This window comes from Panthera tigris, chromosome D1 (genome assembly GCF_018350195.1).
Source record: "Panthera tigris isolate Pti1 chromosome D1, P.tigris_Pti1_mat1.1, whole genome shotgun sequence".
Lineage (NCBI taxonomy): Eukaryota > Metazoa > Chordata > Mammalia > Carnivora > Felidae > Panthera > Panthera tigris.
This window is the reverse complement of record NC_056669.1, coordinates 65,939,944-65,965,102: the sequence shown is the minus strand read 5'-3', so window position 1 is coordinate 65,965,102 and position 25,159 is coordinate 65,939,944. Positions and strand designations below refer to the sequence as shown.

The 25,159-nt window shown below is 37.0% G+C and overlaps 1 protein-coding gene across 5 annotated transcripts in view; it reads left to right on the top strand.

Moving 5' to 3' along the window:
• SBF2 (SET binding factor 2) overlaps positions 1–25,159 on the top strand; it is a 473,279-nt gene that overhangs the window by 378,299 nt on the left and 69,821 nt on the right. For all 5 annotated transcript variants that reach the window (XM_042959198.1, XM_042959197.1, XM_042959196.1 and 2 more), the window contains 5 exons: positions 10,782–10,952; positions 18,915–19,177; positions 21,596–21,768; positions 22,596–22,669; positions 24,126–24,321. In XM_042959198.1, the coding sequence (XP_042815132.1) occupies positions 10,782–10,952; positions 18,915–19,177; positions 21,596–21,768; positions 22,596–22,669; positions 24,126–24,321 (877 nt within the window). The remainder of the gene's footprint in view (positions 1–10,781; positions 10,953–18,914; positions 19,178–21,595; positions 21,769–22,595; positions 22,670–24,125; positions 24,322–25,159) is intronic.

The following is a 25,159-nucleotide window of genomic DNA, read 5'->3' as shown; positions in this document are numbered from 1 at the left end:
TTAAAATCTCCAACTATAGTTGTGTATTTATTTCTCCTTGCCTTTCTATCAGATTTCATTCATGTATTCTAAAGATTTCTTACTTAATACATAAGTACTTTGGGTTTTATGTCTTCTTGATTAATTCTTTACCATTAGAAAATTATCTTTATTTGCACTAATATTCTTTACTTTGAAATCTAAATCTTCTATTAACATAGCCACTCCAGTTTTCTTTTGAATAGTGTCAGCATACTATATCATTTTTGTCTTTTTTTTAAGTAAACTTGTATTTTAGAGTATTTAAGTAAACTTGTATTTTAGAGTATTTGCACATTTACCAAAAGTTGCAAAGGTAACAGGTAGTTTCCACACATCCTCACCCAGCTCTTCTTGTCAGCAACCTTTTTCTAATGTTTTATTAAGATGTAATTCACATGCCATATACAATTCATCCATTTAAACTATACAATTCAGTGGTTTTTAGATACTTTTCTTCCATCACAATCAATTAAAAAATTTTTTTATTTGAGTATAGTTGACACACAGTGTTATTAGTTTCAGGTGTACACCAGAATCAATTTTAAAGCATTTTCATTACCACAAAAAGAAACACCATAGCCATTAGTTGTCACTATCCATTCCACCATTCCCCGAGCCTTGTGCTATCACTAATCTACTTTCTGCCTCTGTGGATTTGCCTGTTCTGGACATTTCATTTGTATGAATGAAATTTTACAACATGTGATCTTTCATGACCAGCTTCTTTCACTTAGCATAATGTTATCAAGTTTCCTCCATGGTATATAGCATGTATCAGTATCTCCTATGTTTTATCGCCACATAATATTACATTGCAAGTCTGTACCATATTTATTCATCAACTGATGAATATTTGAGTTGTTTCCATTTTTTAATTAAGATATCATTCATGTACCATAAAATTCACTTTTTTAAAGTGTGAAGGGGGCTTTTCCTTCTCTAAGTAGTGTGGCGTTTCAGCTTATCGGTTCTTCAGAATTTGCTACTGCTTATAAATCCACTTCATGACTTCTAAAATTTTATTAATCTCCCTGATCTCTTGTCTTTTTTCTCATTCTCTTTGCTCTTGTATGTTTTGCCATTTTTTTCTTTTGTGGTCATTTCAGTGGGGTTTGAGGAACAAAAGACTATTCAGTCTGCCACACTTACTATTTTTTTTAATTTTTGAGAGAGAGACAGAGACAGAGAGACAGGGCATGAGTCCGGGGGTGAGCGACAGGGAAGAGAGGGAGACACAGAATACAAAGCAGGTTCCAGGTGCCGAGCTGTCAAAACAGAGGCCAACGTCGGGCTCAAACCCATGAACCGTGAGATCATGACCTGAGCTGAAGTCGGACATTTAACTGACTGAGCCACCCAGGCGCCCCTAATCTGCCATATTTAATAAAAAGAGCCCTTAGTATCCAAAATCTATAAAGAGCTCATCAAACTCCACACCCGAAAAACAAATAACCCAGTGAAGAAATGGGCAGAAAACATGAATAGACACTTCTCTAAAGAAGACATCCGGATGGCCAACAGGCACATGAAAAGATGCTCAACGTCGCTCCTTATCAGGGAAATACAAATCAAAACCACACTCAGATACCACCTCACGCCAGTCAGAGTGGCCAAAATGAAGAAATCAGGAGACTATAGATGCTGGAGAGGATGTGGAGAAACAGGAACCCTCTTGCACTGTTGGTGGGAATGCAAATTGGTGCAGCCGCTCTGGAAAGCAGTGTGGAGGTTCCTCAGAAAATTAAAAATAGACCTACCCTATGACTCAGCAATAGCACTGCTAGGAATTTATCCAAGGGATACAGGAGTACTGATGCATAGGGGCACCTGTACCCCAATGTTTATAGCGGCACTCTCAACAATAGCCAAATTATGGAAAGAGCCTAAATGTCCATCAACTGATGAATGGATAAAGAAATTGTGGTTTATATACACAATGGAATACTACGTGGCAATGAGAAAAAATGAAATATGGCCTTTTGTAGCAACATGCATGGAACTGGAGAGTGTGATGCTAAGTGAAATAAGCCATACAGAGAAAGACAGATACCATATGGTTTCACTCTTATGTGGATCCTGAGAAACATAACAGAAACCCATGGGGGAGGGGAAGGAAAGAAAAAAAAAAAAAAAAAAAAAAGAGGTTAGAGTGGGAGAGAGCCAAAGCATAAGAGACTGTTAAAAACTGAGAACAAACTGAGGGTTGATGGGGGGTGGGAGGGAGGGCAGGGTGGGAGGGAGGGCAGGGTGGGTGATGGGTATTGAGGAGGGCACCTTTTGGGATGAGCACTGGGTGTTGTATGGAAACCAATTTGACAGTAAATTTCATATATTAGAAAAAAAAAAAAACATTAAAAAGGAAAATAAATAAATAAATAAATAAACATAAAAAAAAATAAAAAAAAAATAAAAAGAGCCCTTAAAATTATTTTTGAAGAAGGAAAATAAATTGTCAAAATTCTACTACTTTTACTTCATTTTCATTTTGCCTTTTTCCTCCCACTCTTTGTATACTTATGGATACAATCATAGCATATTTGGCTGATTTTCTTAAATGTAGCATAAGTACTTCTTTCATATAAGCATCACCATATAACTACTTTAATGGCAGAATAATATTCTTTGGTGTTAATAATGTTCTGTCATTTACCTAACCTTCCTTCTCCATTGTTAGGCATTAAAACTGCTAACTTTGGAGGGGGTATAGCTATTAAAGATAATGCCATAATAAACATTTTTGTTGAGCTTTTAGGGCATTTGCAAGTACACATAGTGAGATCTGTGACTCACCAAATTTCTCAATTTCCTGTGCTGGGACCCACAGATGCTTTTCTTCTTCCATTCCTTTTGTAGTCACACCTCAGAAAAAACACCTTGATGTGTATCTACTCACTTCTTTACTGACTGTGTTCTCCCAATCAGGCCCTTAATCTTCCTGATTTACGGTGCTGTTATAAACAACATTATGAGATGCATCAGTCTTCACATGTGGAGTTCTTATCTCTCTATATAGATTATAAGCACTTTGTAGACAGAGGTCCCATAGTGCTTGGTATTGAGTTAATGAAAAGCACGAGTTTACAGTAAACACTTATGGATAGATTATTTTGCTTTGTTCCTAAACAGGTTTAAGAATAGTTAAATGTGTTTTAAAATCCATGAGTTCAGGGGTGTCTGGATGGCTCAGTCGGTTAAGTGTCTGACTCTTGATTTTAGCTCAGGTCATGATCTCACAGTACATTGGTTCAAACCTGACATCAGGCTCCGTGCTGACAGTGTGGAACCTGCGTGAGATTCTCTCTCTCCATCTCTCTCTCTGTCCTTCCCATGTTCTCTCTCTCTCTCTCTCAAAATAAATAAACTTTAAAAATCCATGAGTTCAGAAAAATATGAATAAAAAAAGAAAAACTGGTCAACTGTGATGGATGCTAGAAAATAATGCATTGTTTTTAAAACTGATAAATGAAGGGATAAAATCTTGTATTTATCCGGTACAAATTACATGTTCAGGTCACCAAACAGTTGATGAATAGGAAATTTCTCTTTACAGAAATACTCTAATAAATGAGGAAATGATGCTAGAATGAGAATATCACTATTTGATTATTCCTAATGAGTAATGAATCTAAGCATTGACCATAAACAACCTTTAACATCACAAAAAAGAGACAACCATATATAGAAATACAATCCATGAAGTATTCTTGCCAAACAATCAAGCCTGAATCCCATCAAGCCTCTAGATCCAACTGACACTTTTCAGGAAATACAGAGGACAAAAGAATATGTCATATGACACCACTGGGATGTAGTCAACAACCACCAGACTAATGGAAACTATTGGATAAATGATCCAGTTTCTTCAACAAATAGATTGCAAGTGAGAGGGAAAATAAGAGAGAGAGGGGCACCTGGGTGGCTCATCAGTAAACCATCCAACTTTTGATTTCACCTCAAGTGAGGATCTCACAGTCATGGGATCGAGCCCTGCATCAGGCTCTGCACTGAGCATGGAGCCTGCTTAATATTTTCTTCTCTCCCCCTCAGTCCCTCTCCCCTGTTTTCATTCTCTCTCTCTCTCTCTCTCTCTCAAAAAAAAAAAAAAAAGAGAGAGAGAAAGAGATAGGTGGTAAAGGAACCTATAGATTAAAACTTAACTCAGAGATATAACTAATAGTAATATATGGACCATATTTGGGTCCTTCCTGAATCAAACTAATTGTGAAAAAAAAAAAAACTTTTAACATTTATAAGGTAGTAAAAAATTCAAAACCTGACTAGCTATCTGATGTTAAAGAATTATTTTTTTAGTAGTGTATTTGTAAAAGACTTGCATGAAATAATTTCTCACTGGAAGAATAGCCAATGTATCAATAACCCCAAAATTTATTTGTACAGAAAACAGTGGGAATTAATTATCATATTTCTTAGGCCCCTCTCAAGTATTTCCAGGCACTATTAAATGGTACTGAAACCAATAATCAAAGTTGACAGTTGACATGTGTGATAATGTTTATACACTATTATTTAACATAGCAAAAAGTTGAAAACAATACAAATGTCCATTAACAGGAGCAAGGAAATGCTACATATTCGTGTAATGGAATTCCATACCGTAGTTAAATTGTGCAGTAATTACGAAAACAGATTCTGGGTTTGAAACTGTTAAGAAACTGTCTAGGTTTGAATCCAACTCTAGTTCCACCACTTCCTGGCAGTTTTCTTTTGGGTAAGATACTTGACTCTCTGTGCCTCAGTTCTTTCACCTCTAAAACAGGGGTAAAAATCTCAGTGAATCATAAGGTTGCATAAAGACTAAGTAAGTTGATAAGTGTAATAGTGAAAGGTCAGTGTAGATTAGTTTTAATAATAATTATTATATACTATTATTACCTGAATAAGTCTAGCATCATAATATGTGAAAAAACAAACTGCAGAAGAAAACATAATATGGTAATATTTATATATATTTATAAAAACCTGTGTGTGCCTGGGTGGCTCAGTTGGTTAAGCATCTGACTTTGGCTCAGGTCATGATCTCACGGCTTGTGAGTTTGAGCCCCACTTTGGGCTCTGTGCTGACAGACAGCTTAGAGCCTGGAGCCTACTACAGATTCAGTGTTTCTCTCTCTCTCTCTCTCTGCCCCTCCCCCACTTGTGCTCGCTCTTACTCTCTCAAAAATAAATAAACTTTAAAATAAAAATAGAAATAAAGTTTTAAAACCTGTAAAAAAAAAAGGGGGGGGGGGAGGTAGGAGATTTGGATCCTATCTTGTATTTTTAAGAATACCAAACCCAGGCAAAGGACTTGACAACAAGCTTGTATTTTGTTCCTACAAATGTCAAAGTCAAAATTGATTTGACATCTGATCTCTTAATATTTTCTCTTAGTATTTACTAAGCAACCTAATACAGAGAATCTTTGGAAGAATAAGTGGTTAGGGGCACCTGGGTAGCCCCTTGATTTTGACTTAGGTCATGATCTCGCGATTCGTGGGTTGAGCTCTACACTGGGCTCTGCACTGATACCACAGAGCCTGCTTGGTATTCTCTCTCTGCTCCTCCCCCGTTTGTGTGTACATGCTCACATGCACACTCTCTCTCTTTCAAAATAGATAAATAGGGACACCTGGGCTCAATCAGTTAAGCGTCCAACTTCAGCTCAGGTCATGATCTCATGGCTCGTGAGTTCGAGCCCCACATATCAGCTCGGAGCCTGGAGCCTGCTTGGGATTCTCTCTCTCTGCCCTTCCCCAGCTTGTGTGTGCGTGCTCACACGCATACTCCCTGTCTTTCAAAATAAATGAATAGGGACACCTGGGTGACCCAGTCGGTTAAACGTCTGACTTCGGCTCAGGTCATGATCTCACAGCTCGTGAGTTCAAGCCCCACATGTCATATTGGAGCCCGGAGCCTGCTTCAGATTCTGTCTCCCTCTCTTTTTTTCCCCTTCCCCACTCATACTCACTCTCTCTCTCAAAAATAAACATTAAAAAGTAAGTAAGTAAGTAAGTAAGTAAATAAATAAATAAACTAAAAAAAAAAAGAAAGATAAACGGTTAAGGACTTCAACCCTGTTGTTCCAACTACTGAAATTGGCACATCAGTACAGTGAATGAATGTACTTCTTGTGCAGAAATTGTGTGCCTGAATCTTCTAAGTAATCTGGGAGAGGTTTAGACCATTATGGAATTGAGGTTACTTGCACTAGTCAATCTTAGAGTATAAGGTAGCAGAACAGAAAAAATTATAGTAGATTCTCACAATCACCCTTTTTTTAACTATTTGGATTTACCATTCTGTAAATTGCAATGACTAATGCACACAGTATCCTATATACTATAAGCCACTCTGTTTCTGCCCCTTCTGAGTTATATGTTTACAAAGAGTTTGTTGTGTTTCTTCCCAATTACGTAGTTTAATTAAATATTGCATAAGTCAATGAAATATAAATTGTATACTTTGAGAAGCATCAATAAGGGGTAAAATGACACCTACAATATAATCCTTGTCAGGCCACTGTAAAATCATAAAAGTACTGGTTGGCACCATCCCCAATCTGTGCAATGAAGTATACTTGTATTCCAGCATCAGAGGTAGATTCGAAATACCCAGCAACTTAAACAATAAATATTTGTATTCTGCATTATTCTTTAAGACCATTACATATTTGTGGAATCAATCCTACCAGCTAGCTTTTTTCCTGAAATCTGGTTTCCCTCTATGCCCCCTAACTGGGTCCTTGGGCCTGGAGAACAAGCATGTCTAGCCAGACAGACCTTAGACCGACCCCTCATACTGACATCTTAACCTTCCCCTTGACCAACTCGTCTCTGAAATGATTTGTGTCCATTTATTTAGATTTGAATCTGGCCTGCTGGTTGGTAAGCCTGGTGATTTTATTCTCCATACCCTATCCCATGCTGAATTTCCTTTGAATGCTTTGTGGAAAACGAATGGCATTGTTTATTTAATCTAGTACCTTCAGGGTTATTGTTTTTTTCTAGATAAGGAAGGAAGTCAACATATTCTTAAACATCTCATAAAATTGCATGGCAAAATATCACTTGTTTTTTTAGGACAGAACCATAAAAAAATATTAGGAAATATAAAATAAATATTGTTGCCAAAATTGAAGGGAAAGAGAGCTGTCATTTGACAACAGCATTCCCTACCATGACCACCACCACCACCATTGCACTCTCAGTGTGGATTGGGTCTCATGTTTGTACAAAACAAAAGGTCATGAAGTTGGTATATGGGCCAATTTGAGAAACTATCATAGGAAAGTTTTCTCTTCAAAGAAGTTATTAGCGGGAGATAGTTTCATAGATAGGTGCTTATTTTCTTTGTTTACAAATACTACTGTTACAGAAATAGTGAATTGGAGACTCTAAACAATCTCATTGTATCCTTCTCCAGATAATTATAATATAGTTTTGTGGAATATCTCAATTTTTATATCTTACAGAAATGATACTGAACAGCAGAAAACCTTATTTCTCATCCCTTCTACTCAGCTTGCTGTATGACCTCGGGGGAATCCATTTTTTTTTCGTAGGGTCTCGCAAATACACAGTGAAGACATGCAGCATTCACCTTACCACCCAAGACCAGCTAGACTACAAAGCTCCATTTTTGCAGTTCCTATCTAAAGCCCTGATAGAATGTGAGCAGAATGAGGTGCTACTGCCCTCTGCTGGTCCTAAGAACACACCTGCCCATCATTGTGTGGGCTCTCCCATCCTAACAGTGAGGGACACAGTGGCCCTTGCCTGTGGTTGGAAAGACATTGCAGGAAACCACAAGGAAGGAGGAAGGTTTCATATTTGGAAAAATAATAATAGTTGAAGTATTGGGGAATTAATGATTTATTATGCATATATCAGATGCCATAGCCATGTGTGACTGCCTTGCCACCAAAAAGTATCCTATAATCACTTCCCCCCCACTACAGTGTCTCACCTGGAAACAGTTGTGGGTGCTGATACTTGGAGCCACTGTCACTCTATCTTGGAATATATAATATACAGGCCACTTTTTTTTGGAAGATTTAGGAGAGTTTTTGCATATTCATTTTTAGTTTATGAATAAATAGGAAGATAGTAATTCATATGTGCCAAGGAAAGTGAATATGCAGCATCAGTAAGAAAAATGCTGAAAAGGAAAGGCAGGGCTTCATTATGCTCTCAGATCCCTAAGGAACTCTGTCAAGTTGTAATAAGAGATCTAAAGTTAATAATAGCTTTTTTGGTGTGTTGATGATCCTAAAAGTACTTTATGTGAGAAACTGATAAGGATTTGCTAAGAGCTCTGTTTTTCTGAGCTCATCTATATTAATTTTGGAACTCTAAAATTTAAAAATTTTAAGAGCTGCTGTTTATTATCTTGCATTTGTAAGAAATGGTGCTGCTTCTGACTATACTTACAGGAAAGGGAACTGAGAATTATGCTTTTATCTTGTTTGAATTTCATGCCTTTAAAATCTTTCTTTTTTTTTTAATGTTTATTTATTTTTGAGAGAGAGGCAGAGTGTGAGCGGGGGAGGGGCAGAGAGAGAGGGAGACACAGAATCCGAAGCAGGCTCCAGGTTCTGAGCTGTCAGCACAGAGCCTGACAAGGGGCTTGAACTCACAAACCATGAGATCATGACCTGAGCTGAAGTCAGACCCTTAACTGACTGAGCCACCCAGGCACCCCTAAAATCCCTTTCAAAATAGGTCTGTGCACTGCTACTGAGATCATTATTAGTCCTTAGAGTGCTGCAGAGCAAAAAAAAAAAAAAAAAAAAGTGCAACCTACATCCCAAGTATCTACAAGCAGAGTATAGGAGGAACGTGGGATTCACATTGTCTGTGACTTCTGCTTACGTACTCGCAGAACCACACACATTTTGCCCAAGATTCCCCAATGGTAGATGGTAACTATGTTTTAAAGGAGTATATAGGCATTATGAAGATCAACAGTGATCCTCTTGCAGCTTCCCTTTGGAGAACTCTTGATTTTTGTTTTACAGCCAATCTCAACTTATAGTCACCTGATTGGGAGTTATAGTCAATCATCTCAGCAGCAGTACATAGTCCTAGCTTGAAAGGGACTTACACATGTGATACAGAAATACATAGACTCTCATAGGCAAAATCACAGCCATCCCGCTTCCAACTAAATAGGTGCTACATTTCGTGGTATGCATGGTGCCTATTCCAGTTCTAGGTTTAGTCTGCTCTAGACCAAGAAGGAAATTAGCAAGTATTAGAATATCATTTTTACCAGGTATCTTATTCATCTGTTATACATCCCTAAGAAATGAACCAACTTTTGCTACATAACTCTTATATATATAACCTTAATAGTAATCTTCAGTGTCCAACATTCCAAAAGAAGAGAAGTAATCTTATTAAATTGCTTTAAAAACCTTATCAGAAACCTTAGTCCTAATCATTGAAAACAGATGAACTCAATTTCAAAAAATAAAATGAACAAAAATTGTCTATTGAGAACATTACCTGCTGTTTGCTGAGAAATTATCGATTAAAAAATTTTTGAAACATCTTTAACCTTTAGAGATGAAAGCCAGTAGCTATGGAAAGATTATTTAAATCATTAACTGGAACTGACAATATGAATCACATGTGAAAGTAAAAATACAATGTTAATTAAAATCATACCAGATCCTTCAAGGCAGAATATTACTTTGGGAAACAAAACCCTGAAGTGCAGGAAAAAAACAGCAGTGCTAATTAGTACTTAACTTCTTTTATGATGTTTTTTGCAAGACAGTTTGGTATACAAAAAAGAGCAGGGGCTTTGGAACCAAACAAACTTTGGGCTTGAAAATCGTTTTTACTACTTATGTAATTTGTTATTTGGCTTTAGGCAATCACTTAAACCTCCCTGAACTTCTGTTTCCTCTTCCTTAAATTGGCAATAATAAGGTGCATCTTATATTTAGTATTAAGTGAGATATGTAAATATTTATGAAGTGCCTCAAGTGCCTGCAGAGTTAGTTTTCCTTCCTTCTATTGTAAATCACAGAGTAAGGTTTACTCTTACTTTGAAGCCCAGCAGGAAGTCCTGGAAAGGAAGGTTTGGTTTGAGATTACCTTCCCTTGACCAGTCTTGGTTACCAGAAAATGCCATTGAAGTGCAGGACATTCTGCTAGGGAGTATGTGAGGCAGGCAGCAGTCTTGGTGGGGAGGTAATGGGCTAGAGTGACCAGTAGGGAGGGTGTAATTCTTCTTGAGTCCCAAATGCATGACACGCCCTCATTCTGTGTGTAAGGCCACACTGCAGGTTCACTCACATTTTAATTAGTGCCTCCCCCCCAGCAAAATGTACTCTAAAACCAAGTAGAAAAAAATTTAAATTATCTGAAGCTTTATGTTTAGGTTACGATGGATTTCATTTACATATCCTAATTGTAATAAGAGCTACCAACTCCAAAGTGCCAGGTACTTTTCATACATTCTCTAATTCATATAATAACTTCGATTTCTAGCTGATGCTAAAATGTCTGTGAAGTGACTGAGACCCTAAAGGATTTCATAGGAAGCCCAAAGTTGCCAGCTATAAAATTAATATGTTTAAAAAAAGAAAGGAGAAAAATGAATAGGTTGCTGATTGCTAAGCTTGTACTGCCATAAGGTATTGTTTAGGTAAACCCTTTGATAACATCTATGATCAACCATGACCCCTGTAATTTTCTGAACCTTCATGACTTGGTCAGCCCTGTGATGATATGTATTGTGTGTTCTCACAGAAACTGGCCCCTGGAGTCAGCCAGTTTGCTTACACCTGTGTGCAGGACCACCCCATTTGGACGAATCAGCAATTTTGGGAGACAACCTTCTACAGTGCAGTGCAGGAACAGGTTCGCTCTCTGTATCTCTCAGCCAAGGAAGACAATCATGCCCCATATCTGAAGCAAAAGGTAAGAGAAGAAAGGTGCTGGTGTGGGACTGGGATCTGGCTTCAAGGAAAGCTTATTCAGATATTCCCAGGGCAAAAAGAAACCCAAGCACTTTCTACCAGTGCATTTAAGTTTCATTTTAGGGAATCCTGTCGTGACCGTCTTTACTGTGTTGATTTCTGATATTACATTTTTCCATAATAACTTCTTAATATAGTTCTTTAGCATTAGAATTGTTTTATTATATTTTAATAAATAAGAATCCTTTTGAAACAATTATAGGAAGTTGAACAGAAAAAAGAAAATGAAAATACCTGGGCAGATGTCTTTGTGCAATTAACTTTTTGAAGAAATGTCAAATTAAAGTTAAATGACTCTAAAATAAATGTAAAATTCAATAGTTCTTCTCAAAAGTATGTCAGCAATAAGTCTAGTTCTCCTTTTAGGAATATTCTATATGTTTCTACATATTTTATCAGCATCAATTATACTTCAGAAAAATATCAGAATATTTTAAAACAAGAAAATTGTTTTTAATTTGAAAAAGGAGTTTAAATTTTCTGAAATTTTAAAGTGTCATTCACTAAGTGTCTGGTCTTAGGCAATCACTTTACTTCTCTGTGCCTTATTTCCACATTGGTAAAATGAGTAGATAGAATTTTTGTAAGACTTTGATGTATAATACAAGTAAAGGGCACTCAAAAGTGCCTGACACATAGTAAATAATAAATGTTAGAAATTACCAACCTTATTAATTGAACTTAAACCAGGATTAAAGGCTGATTGTCAATGTTGATTCACTTTAAGAGTAATTTTTTAATTTTTTTTTTATTAAGAGTAATTTTTAATTCTACATGCTGGGCTAATACATTACTGATGATCCTTCCCATCACCCTCCATTTTACTTCATTTTTTTAAATTTCAGTGTAATTAACATACATTGTTATATTATTTTCAGGTGTATAATATAGTGATTCAGTAATTCTATATATTCATTACTCAGTGTTCATCACATTAAGTGTACTCTTAATCTCCTTCACCTATTTCACCCATTCCCCCACTCACCTTTCCTCTGGAACCACCACATTGTTCTCTATAGTTAAAGCCTATTTTTTTTGTCTCTTTTTTTCTTTGCTCATTTGTTTTGTTTCTTAAATTACACATATAAGTAAAATCATATGGTGTTTGTCTTTCTCTGACTGACTCATTTCACTTAGCATTTATACCCTCTAGATACATCCATGTTGTTGCAAATGGCAAGATTTCATTCTTTTTTATGGTTGAATAATATATATATATATATATACACATATACATACATATATATATGTATGTATGTGTATGTATACACACACACACACACACACACACACACACCATATCTTTATTCATCTGTCAGTGGACACTTGGGTTGCTTCCTAATTTGGCATTATAAATAATGCCAACATATCAATGCATGTATCTTTTCAAATTAGTGTTTTCCTATTCTTTAGGTGAATACCCAGTAGTGGAATTACTGGATCATTACCACCTGTATACCTGTGTCCTAATAATATTTGACTCCCACATTTACAAGGAAATTATCTCTATTTTAAATTTTTTGAAGAACCTTCATTCTGTTTTCCACAGTGGCTGCACTAGTTTCCATTCCCACCAATAGTGCACAAGGGTTGCTTTTTCCCTGCATCCTCGCCAACACTTGTTGTTTCTTACATCACCCCATATTTTAAACTGACCTTGTATTATGTGAGATAAATGAATTTAGATACCTAACAGGAATTACGTAGTAGTATTCAAGTATTTCTATATCTCATGTAATTTTAAACATTATTTGTCTATTCTTGAGTATGATAAGAACAGAATCATTAATAAAAAATAGCTGACATCTCATATTCCAAACTATTAGTCTACACTGCTAGTGTGAATTGTTTACTTAATTTAATGTAAAACTCAGATTTTTCTTTCAAAACACCAAATGTACTTGGGTAAGGGGTAACTATAGCAGATGCAAATTAGTTTGAGGTCATGGTCCAGAAATATTTGGGCTGGCATGGTGCTTTTGATAGTTTTTAAAAGCAGATGTAGTGTAACATTGGTATATCTCAAAAGTATTTGTGGAGCAAACACATGTCACTACTTCTCTGTCCTCTTTTCTAAAGAAGTCTCTCTATGATACACAGATTATATACAAGTGAGACTAGGGACACCTGAGTGGCTCAGTCGCTAAAGCATCCGACTTCGGCTCCAGTCACGGTTTCACGGTTTGTGGGTTTGAGCCCCACATCAGTTTCTGTGCTGATAGCTTGGAGCCTGGAGCCTGCTTTGGATTCTGTCTCTCTCTCTCTCTCTCTCTCTCTCTCTCTCTCTCTCTCTCTCCCTCTCCCTCTCCCTCTCTCCCCCTCCCCTGCTCACTCTCTGTCTTTCAAAAATAAATAAATGTTAAAAAAAATTTTTTTAAAAACAAGTGAGACTAGATATACTAGCTCTACTTAACTTTTCAGCCTACTAGGAAACTCCTCTTTAAAATCCCATTGTCAGACATACCAAAAAGAAAAAAGAAAGAGGATTTTAAGAAGATGGTGGGAGAGAACCATAGACTCACATTGTCCCACAAATACAACTAGATAACTATCAAATCATCTAAAAACCTCAGAAATCAATCTGAAAATGGCAAAACAAACTCCACAACTAAAGATAGAGAAGAAGGCACATTGAAGAAGGTAGGAAGTGCAAGATGTGGCTTGGAAGAGAAACAGATCATGGCCAGTGAGGTAGAGGGAGCTACAGTTGCACAGAAGAGTAAGAGACAAACTTGCGTACCAGGCGTGCATGGGGAAAACAAATCCCCATAGAACTGGCTTAGAAAGTGAGAGGGACCAAATTTCTTGAATTCTTGCAACCAGAAGAGCTTTAAAACATGAAGTTTTAAGGCCAGTGGACTTGGCTCAGTGAGAGCCCAGAGGACACTGGGGCTGCTCTTGGAGAAAAAGCAGGCCAAACAGCCCAAGGACATACTGCATAGAAACAGTAATCTGAAGAAAACCTGGGACACACAGTGGGGAGGTTAGTTGTTCATCTTTGAGTATGTCACAGAGGCAGCATTCACAGAGACCCCTCCAGGAACAAAGGAGCTGGCAGGTGCCATTTCCCTTCCCTGGCCCTCAGCATAAACACAGAGCCACCTGTGGGAACCAGTGCAGCTACCTAATTTTCTTACTCCAAGCCCCACCCCCTGTACTCAGTGGAACCGCCTTCTTAGCCCCAACCTGGTAGGTCTCCTCCCCTAGAGGACCAGCTCAAACCCCTGCCATTACCATCCCCATCTGTAAGTTTTGTGAGGACTCGGTTGCGGTGGCAGCAGCAAGAGGCGTCATTTCACAAGCAGACCAGAGCATACCTAGTTACAATGCACTGCAGCCAGGACACAACAGCAGACCACACACAGCACACACTGGAGGTATCTGGAAGCACCGGGGCTGGGAAAATAGGGGACACTACATTGCAGGATACTACAGAACTTCATAAAGCCATTATCCTAAAAAAACAGGAGACAACTAACTTTTCTAACACCCAGAAACAGGCACAGAGACTTAGACAAAATGAAAAGACAGAGGAATTTGTCCCAAATGAAAAACCAGGACAAGGCCACAGCTGGAGATCTAAGTGACACAGATTTAAGTAACATACCTACTGGAGAATTTAAAGCACTGATCATAAGGATACTCACTAGATTTGAGAAAAGAGTGGAGGACATCAGTGAGATGATTAACACAGAGATAGGGAATAATATAGCAAAGATAAAAGTCTCAGTAAAGGAAATGAGAAATATGCTTGATGGAATGAATAGCAAGATGGAGGAAACAAAGGAATGAATTAATGACCTAGAAGACAGAGTAATGGAAAGTAATCAAGAACAACAAAAGAGAGAAAAAGAATCATGAAAATTAGAATAGAATAAGGAACTCAGTGACTCCATCAAACATAATAAAATCCATATTATAGGAGTCCCAAAAGAAGAAGAGAGAGAAAAGGGTCACAGAGTTTACCTGAAGAAATGATACCTGAAAACTTCCTAATCTGGGGAAGGAAACATCCAGATCCAGGAGGAATAGAGAACCCTGAAAAAAAAAATTAACAGAAGCATATCCACACCAAGACATCTTGTAATTAAAATGGAAAATATAGATATAAAGCAAAAATATTAAAAGACACAAGACAAAAGAGGACAGTTACATACAAAGGAAACTTCATAAAGCCATCACCAGGTTTTTTTAGCAGAAACTTCCCAAGCCAGAAAGGAGTGGCATAACATATTCAAAGTGCTGAGTGGGAAAAATTTGCATCCACAAATACTCTATCCAGCAAAGCTAACATTCAAAGTAGGAGGAGAAATAAAGAGATTGATAGACAAACAGTAATTAAAGGAGTTCATCACTACTAAACCAGCCCTGCAAGAAATACTAAATTCCTCTCCATGAGAGGAAAAGAAGGACCAAAAGTGATAGTAGGAAAGTAGGAATCACAAAAGCAGTTAAAATGAATATTTCTATAAAAAACCACTCAAGGAAATCACAAAATAAAAGGATGTAAAATATGACACCATATACCTAAAACATGGGGAGGCCAGGAGTAAAGAATGAGTTCAACCTTAAATGACCATCAACTTAATATAGACTGTTGTATGCAGAAGAGGTTATATGCAAAGCTAATGGTAACCACAAATCAAAACCGCTAATAAATATTCAAAGAATACAGAGAAACAAATCCAAATATATCAGTAAAGAAAACCAGCAAACCACAAAAGAGAGAAAGACAAGAAAGGATCAGAATCTTCAGAAACAACCAAACAAGTAAGTAATAAAATGACAGTAAACACATATCTATCAATAATTACTTTGATTGTAAATAGACTAAATGCTATGCATTTTTCACAGAACCAGAATAAACAATCCTATAATTTAAATGGAACCACAAAACACCCCAAATAGCCAAAGCAATCTTGAAAAAGAAAAGCAAAGCTGGAGGCATCACAGTTCCAGACTTCAAGTCATATTACAAAGCCATAGTAATCAAAACAGTATGGCCCTGGCACAAAAATAGATACATAGGTCAATAGAACAGATCAAAAACCCACAAAGAAACCAACAGTTATATGGTCAATTAATCTTCAACAGAAGAAAAAAGAATATCCAATAGGGAAAAAATAGTCTCTTCAACAAATGGTGCTGAGAAAACTGGACAGCAACGCAAAAGAGTGAAACTGGACCGCTATCTTTCACCATACACAAAAGTAAACTCAAAATTGAGTAAAACCCTAAATGTGAGGCCTGAAACTATAAAAATCCTAGAAGAAAGCACAGGCAGTAATTTCTCAGACATCAGCCATAGCAATTTTTTTCTAGAAAGGTTCCCGGAGGCAAGGGAAACAAAAGCAAAAATAAACTATCAAGACTACATCAAAATAAAAAGCTTTTGCACAGTGAAGAAAACAGTCAACAAAACTAAGAAGCAATCTACAGAATGAGAGAAGACATTTTCAAAAGACAGGTCTATAAAAGGTTACTATCCAAAACATATAATGAACTTCTAAACCTCAATACCCCAAAAGCAAATTATTAGTAAATGGGCAGAAGATATGAACAGACATTTCTCCAAAGAAGACATACAAATGCCAAAAGACACATGAAAAGATGTTCATCATCACTTACCATCAGGGAAATATAAATCAAAACTGCAATGAGATATTACCTCATACCTGCCAAAATGGCTAAAATCAAAAACATAAGAAACAGCAAGTGTTGGCAAGGATGTGGGGAAACACTCGTGCGCTGTTGGTTAGAATGCACACTGGTGCAAAACAGTATGGAAGTTCCTCAAAAAATTAAAAATAGAACTACCCTACGATCCAGCAATCACACTGTCACAATACTGGGTACTTACCCAAAGAATACAAAAACACTAATTCAAAGGGATACATGCACCCTGATGTTTATAGCGGATTATCAACAATAGCCAAATTATGAAAGCAGCCCAAGTGTCCATTGATTGAAGAATAGGTAAAGGAGATGTGGTTTATGTATACAGTGAAATATTATTCAGTCATAGAGGAATAAAATCTTACCATTTGCAACTACATGGATAAAGCTAAAGAATGTAATGCTAGGGGTGACTCAGTCAAGTGTCCAACTTTGGCTCAGGTCACGATCTCGTGGTTTGTGGGTTCAAGCCCCACATCGGGCTCTGTGGTGACAGCTCAAAGCCTGGGGCCTGCTTCAGATTCTGTGTTTCCCTCTGTCTCTCTGCCCCTCACCTGCTTGTGCTCCCTCTCGCTCTTTCTTGCTCTCTCTCTCAAAAATAAATAAACATTAAAAAAGAGTGTAATGCTAAAAAAAAATAAGTCAGCCAGTTAAAGACAAATACCATAAGATTTCACTAATATGTGGAATTTAAGAAACAAATGATCATGGGGAAAAGAAGAGAGAAACTGAGAAACAGACTCTTTATGAAGAACAACCTGGTGGTTACCAGAGGGGAGGTGTGTGGGGGAATGGGTGAAATAGGTGATGGGGTTAAAGAGCATACTTATCATGATGAGTACTGAGTGCTTGTTGTATTATGTACTTGTTGAATCACCACATTGTACACCTGAAACTACTATAACACTGTATGTTAATCAAACTGAAATTAAAATTAAAAACTTAATAAAAAATAAAATGTCTCATTACCACCTGTATACCTGTGTCCTAATAATATTTGACTCCCACATTTACAAGGAAATTAGCTCTATTTTTTGTGATTTTGGCCATTCTGTCTCCTCCCAAACAACAGAAGAGAAGAAACACATCAGAGTACAGTAAAACCTTGGTTTGAGAGCATAATTCATTCTGGAAGCATGCTTATACTCCAAAGCACTTGTATATCAAAGCAAATTTCCCCCAAAGAAATAATGGAAAAACAGATGATTTGTTTTACAACCCAAAAATATTCATATAAAAGTTATTATAATACTGTAATATAATATAAAATAATAAAATACAAAATATAAAGAAAAATAAATTAACCTGCACTTACCTTTGAAAACCTTTGTTTGAAAACCTTTGAAAACCTTTGTGGCTGGTGTGAGGGAGATAAGAAGGGAAGGGTTATTGTGTGGGATGACTTTCACTATCACTAACAGAATCACTGCTATCTATTGGCTCCATGGAATTTTTTCTTTTCATGCAACTTTAACAAGGAATCTATCCAATGACCTAGAATGAAGCAAAGCATTCCTAAGCTTGTATGGAAAAGCAAAGGACTGTCCGTAGGTGCTTTGAAGTGACAAAAAGTACGCTAGTGCTAGTTGTAGGCACTTCCAACATTCTGAAAAATCACTGATTTCTTCCAAGCATCTGAGCTTGGGACCTGAGACCAAGCATCTGAGCTTGGGAGACGATCACCCACAATCCCGTAGCAAGAGAGAGACAGAAGAACCATTGGCTCAGTTGTGATCATGTGACATTCAGCATCATGTACTACTCATATTGCAAGACATTGCTTTTATCAAGTTAAAATTTATTAGAAATGTTTGCTTGCCTTGTGGAACACTTGCAGAACAAGTTACGGGCAATCCAAGGTTTTACTGTATTAGTAAGTGCTGCTGGAGTGCATTCATTCATTTATAGGTATTTTGCATTAGCAATTTGTTATAATTAGCAGCTTGGAAGAGGTGGAGCCATAAAGATAAATAAATGCAATGAAATGTTAGCAGTGCAAAATGTATCCATCCATGCTTTGCTGCTGCTTCCCTGAATTCATCACATGGTTCCACTCAAGATTGGCTGGAACTGGAAGAAAAAGGCTAGAATTTGTTTTGTTGTTACATTTTGTTTATATGTTTTATTTTTTTGGAGACATAGATATTTATTTAATAGATGGATTATTGAAACATGTTCAATGCTTTCTGAGCTTGTGTGATGTCACAGATTTGCATTGTTTTTTTAGGATAAGCTTCCAGATGACCAGTATCAGGAAAAGACAGCAATGGACCTGGCAGCCGAGCAGCTACGCCTTTGGCCTTCTCTGAGCAAATCAACTCAGCAGGAGCTGGTGCAACGTGAGGAAAGCACTGTCTTCAGTCAGGCCATTCATTTTGCAAACCTCATGGTGAACCTGCTGGTTCCATTGGATACAAGTAAGAATAAGCTCCTAAGAACATCAGCACCAGGCGACTGGGAGAGTGGAAGCAACAGCATTGTCACAAACAGGTACCAAAATGTGCACACACGAGACCTTTCTATTCTTGTCTTAGCAGACAATATAAACCATTTTGAGCAAATACTGCTGTACATATTTCAAAAATTTAAGCATTTTCCTTACCTTCAGACTTGCTCAACTCTTTTTTTTTCAACCCTTCTATATTAAAAGATCTTCACTTCATCTAATTCTTTTTTTTTTTTAATTTGAGAGAGAGAGCAGGGGAAAGGGGGTAGGAATGAGAGAGAGAGAGAGAGAGAGAGAAAGAGAGAGAGAATCTTAAGCAGGTTCCACATGGAGTGCAGAGCCCCACGTGGGGCTAGATTCTATGACCTAAGCTGAAATCAAGAGTCAGACGTTCAACCAAGCCACCCAGACACCCCTTATCTGACTGTTCTTAACCATCTCCCACATTCTCTTCTCTTTTGTGACCTGGTATTTCAAATGTCTCACCCACTACAGATCAAGCCCTTCAGTTACTTTCTGCCATAGCAATTTACAGAAAGCAGCCCGGAAAATTACTAATCAACTTCTTGCCAAAGTGATTATTTGTTTCTCGGCCCTCCTTTTTTCAGTGTATGCATTGCATTTGTTTATAATCGTGTCCTCAACCATGCCTTGCTCCCAGCCTTGCTACAATGACTTCCAGTATCACGGAGAATAAATCCATGGGCTACAAGGCCTAACCGGATTTGGCCCCTGACAACTTCTCTGACTTTATTTCCTATCACTCTTCTGCCAGTAAAACTGTCTCCCTGCTAATGCTAATCCTCAGACACTCTAAGCATAATACTGCCTAAGGATCTTTGTACTTGTTCCTACAGTCTGAAATACTCTCCCTGAAATAGTCACAACAATCACTCCCTCACTTCATTTAATTCTCTGGTCATATGTCATCTACTTAGAGAGGCCTTCCTGACTTCCTTATCTTAGTAGCATATCCATCACTCTTTCTCCTACCTTGCATTTTTTTCTTTCATGACACTTTCTACAACCTGATTTATTTTCATATATTTGCTTATTGTATGATTCATTCATTGCTGTACCCCCAGCTCTTTGCATATAGTAGACACTCACTAAATATTTGGTTGAACATGTGATTAAATGAATGAATAAATGAACTGCATACCGAACAGTAGTGAAACTCTAACCTTTTAGGTCTGCAGTGATGCTCTAACATCCTGGTAGTTCTTCTCTCATAAATCCTTCTCAGACTCTTTCAGGCAGCTTCTCTTCTCTTTCCATTTTCAATCCCTCTTCCAGGCTCTTCATACTCTCTTAGAAACTCATCCACAAGCCCACATCTGTGACCCCAATTTCTCAATCCCCCTATCCCAGATACTTAATTTTTGTCAAGAATACTTGAGAGCTTCTGGTCTTCCAGGCTAGTCTACTTTTTGTTGTTTTGAAGTCAGTCTTTTGCACCATGCAGTCAGCTGCACAGATCTCTTATTTCTTCCCGCAGAGAGTTATTTTATGTGAACAATGTAACCTGGGCCTTCATCACTTCAAACTATAGATAACCATGCTCCTTGAAAGTCTGCCTAGTGAGTGGCTAAGGCACTCAGGTTCTTTAATGTTTTGGTATGATGTGAGGCCATATTCCCTGTTGAGCTTTTCTTTAAAGCTGATTCAGCTAATGTGGTTGAATTTGGAGGAAAAAGAACTGAGTAGGTTAGAACAGGCAAATGAGTCTTTCCCATGGTTAGCAGTCTAAAAGAAGGCATGGAGGCAGGAGTAACTATTGAATAGTGGGAACCGAATAAGCAGCCAGGACAGGGATGGAGCTTTTACATCTACTCCATTTCAAATTTATTCCCTTCTGTTGCATGATTTTATCACCTGCAGAAGATCGATGGCTTCACAGTGACTAAAAGGGTTGTGGTTCACTCAAAGAGATAAATATTGTCAAGAGAATGGTTCATAGGTCAGTTTGGTTCTTCCATTTGGAAAAATATGCTATATTCTGGGAAAAATTCCTTTACTTTGTCCACCAGAGAACATGTCCCCTAGTTATCAGAGGCCAAAGATAGCCATATTACTTTGTCTGGCTCCATGTAGTAATTAAGAGAGAACAGGGTTTTTGTTTTGTTTTGTTTTGTTTTGTTTTGTTTTTCTGTTTTTTTGTTGTTGTTTTTATGGGTTTTCTTTTAGAAGGTTCAAGTATCAGAAGGTTCAATAAATGAAAGAGTCTATTTTTGTTTTAGTTTCTGTGGTTCCTGAGTTCCCTTTTAGGAGAATGACAGAAGGTATTTGTTATAAAAACAAATCTGGGTCCAAAAGACAATGCCTGACAGTAGCTTTCGAATGCAGGCAAGTAGAATATCATAATGAAAGCAAATTTAAATTGCTATGGAAATTGACTGTGATAGATTAGTCATTTGTTACATTTGAGTACTGACCATGATTTCTTTCCTTGACTTTCTCAGTATTGCAGGAAGTGTAGCTGAGAGCTATGATACAGAAAGTGGGTTTGAAGATTCAGAGAATAATGACATCGCCAATTCTGTTGTGCGATTCATTACCCGATTTATTGACAAGGTTTGCACAGAAAGTGGAGTTACTCAGGATCACATCAAGAGCCTTCATTGCATGATACCAGGTAATCAGTTGGCAGATTAAATTAGAGAACCAGAATATTGGAGATAATTGGGTGAGAATTGTTTTTTAGGGGTTTACTTTTTTTTAGCATAATACCTACAATATTTGTCTTCAATGTAGTTTAGCAATAATATTTATTTATGTTCTAATTAAATTTTTTAACATTTCTAAATTGTGGTAAAATATGTGTAGCATAAAATATGGCACTTTAAACTATTTTAAGTATAAAATTCAGTGATATTAATTACTTTCACAGTGTTGTGCAGTCATCATCACTGTTACCAAAACTTTTTAACCACCCAAATCATATCACACTCTGTGCCCATTAGTCAGTAACTCCCTATTCTCCATCCCCATAGCCCCTGGTAACCTCTATATCTCTGTGAATTTGCCTTTTCTAAATATTGCATATAAGTTAAACCATATAATATTAGTCCTTTTTTGTCTGACTTCTTTCACTTAGCATAATATTTTCAAGGTTCATGCATGTTGTAGCAGGTATCACAATGTCATTCCTTTTTATGGCTGAGTAATACTCCACCATGTGGATATACCACATTTTGTTTATCCATTCATCTGTTGACGGACATTTGGGTTTTTTTGCCTTCTGGCTACTATGAATATTCACATACAAGTATCTGTTTGAGTCCTTATTTTTTATCTTTTCGGTATATACCTAGGAGTGGAATTGCTGCATCATATGGTAAATCTGTGTTTAACTTTTTGAGGAACCACCAAACTGTGATTAGTTTTTAATTGTAAAATATTCAGGATTTGTATTCTGCTTATTTTGTGCTCTTTCATTTTGAATACTCTGACTTATTCTAGGAATTGTAGCTATGCACATTGAGACCCTAGAAGCAGTACATCGAGAGAGTAGAAGACTCCCACCGATACAGAAGGTAATTATTTTAGACTACATGTTTTCAGGGTATAACATCTCTTCTTAAAAACAGCAACAATAGGCTGGTGTGCCCCAGAAAATACTTTCCCCTAACCTTTTACAAGATTAACTCCAGTTTTATCATGTAGATCCTCATAAAACAGATACTGAAGTAGAATAGGAGATTCAGCAAAGAAGCAATAATAGCCTCTTGTTGAGTCAGTTTTTATAGGCAGGGCATAAATTATGAACATTTGAACTTCTAAGCCCAAGCCAAGATTTTATGCCCTGCCTACTTCCAGAAAAAAGGACTTAAGGGAGTTACCATAAAAATACCAGGTTCCTGAATCTGTATACATTACAAGCATACGTCACAAGCATCTGGGAAGTCTATTAAAAATTGAGAGCCCAGAATCCCACCTCAGCCTCCTAAACTGGAGTTCCCTGAGACTTGGCCTGGGAATATATACTTTAATAAGCCTCCCAGATGATTATTTTGCAGCTAGTCTGGCACCAGTCTGTAAACCAGTCAGGACCCTCTTACCTATATAACAGAACTATTAAAAATAAATTCAAAGGAAAAGTCAGAAGCCGGATGGACAAGAAAGGTAATTCTATCAGAAATCTGAGACACAGTGATCATTATAACTTTGGCTTTACATTTAGCTCAGAGTTTCCTAGAGCCAACAAAAAGAATAGTACTGATTTATATAGTTTTTATTGCTTAGTAAAAAATAAGCATATTAGATCTTCAGGAGAGATGAATTTTTTTTCTAGCACTGGTATCTTCAGAGGAGTGTATCATGTGATTGTGTATTTCCCAAGATGTGTAAATGTTCATTATTTGGCCATTTATTGTGTTAATCTTCAGTAAAGGTCTAGAAGGGCAGTTCCTTTTTAAGATGCATCTATTTTTCTAAGTATTTGTTTTTTAAATTTATGGAAGTAACAATGTTCTTTGTATAAAATTGAAGCATTAGAGAAATACACATTCTACAAAGTGAAAGTCCTTCATGGTTTTTCCAACTCCACCTCACCTCCGCCCTTAACCATGATAGTACCACCTTTAACAGTTTGGTTCATTTTCTCACAACTTTTTCTTTTTCCAGAAAAGGGAATTAAAATGTACATACTGGTTTGCAACTTGCTTTAATTTAATAATGTATCCTTGATATCTTTCCATGCCAGTATGTATAGATCTATGTTATTTTTTTTAATGCTTGCAAAACTTTCCATTGAATAGATATTTTAAACATTTTAGTGATTTCCAATTATTTTAGTGTTAATTAGCAAAAAATCTTTTCACATTTGGATGCAAAAACATCAATTCTGCCTCTTCCCAAATCTATTTTCTCTTTTTGGCTACCTAAGCAGTCTGTCTCAGGTTTTTTAGATCTGTGACTGAAAAGATAACTTTGGTCTAAGTGTTGGAAACCCCCCAAGATTTGTGTTTAAAATACCTTCTCTGTTGTTAGCCCAAGATTCTTAGACCTGCTCTACTGCCAGGAGAAGAAATCGTCTGTGAAGGTCTTCGAGTCCTGCTAGACCCTGACGGAAGAGAAGAAGCCACTGGAGGCCTTCTTGGAGGCCCTCAGCTACTGCCAGCAGAAGGAGCCTTATTCCTCACCACATACAGAATTCTGTTCAGAGGGACTCCCCATGATCAGCTGGGTATGACTCATATTAATGCCATCAGTACATGGATATACATGTGCTACTTGAGTTTTGATTCCATTTGTGTGCAGTAATTTGCAGATCATTTCAGATTCAAAGTAAGCCTTTTGTCACCAAGTATTTTTAGAATACTTTTGTCTGTCAAAGCTAATGATAATTTGGATTATAGAGTCTAATTTAAAGAACCAAGGGTATCTTCTAAACAGTACATCAATGGTTCAGTGACTGAAACAATCATAATTTCATGGGGAAGCGTATTGTGACTTAAGGAGAGTCATAGTATGTAGCTGCTCACAATGTCTCCTGCTGATTTGTGCCACTTTTCTGAGTCCTACAGTTAACTGTGTCTTCCAGACACATGATCCCTTTTGTGGAAGGATATGGTAAGCATCACAGGGATGTATAACAAACAAACAAACTACATTTCCCTCTTGGCAAACAACTTCTGTCACTAAACTCCCTCAACCTCTACTTCTCTTTTCCACTACTGTGTGCAGTCTTTCTTATTAGAAAGGAATAGCATGCCCTATCAAGTCAGAATTATCTTTTTTAAATCACTGTAATCTCTATGTAAACTACTGTGGTTGATGGGAAAGCATGTAAGATTTGGGGTAAAACTGTTGGTCTCCAAATAAGAAGCTCAGATTTAGATTGCTGTTGACCAATCTTGATATCTTAAGTCTTAAGTTATAAAGTTATAAAAGTCCCCTTTTATAAAAGTAGGGAACTAGGCTTGATTGGTGATAGTTCGGTGGTTCTCCCTCCACCTTGACCACATATTTGAATTATCTGGGAAGTTCTAAAAAAAAACTATCAAATTGTGCCCAACCCTTAC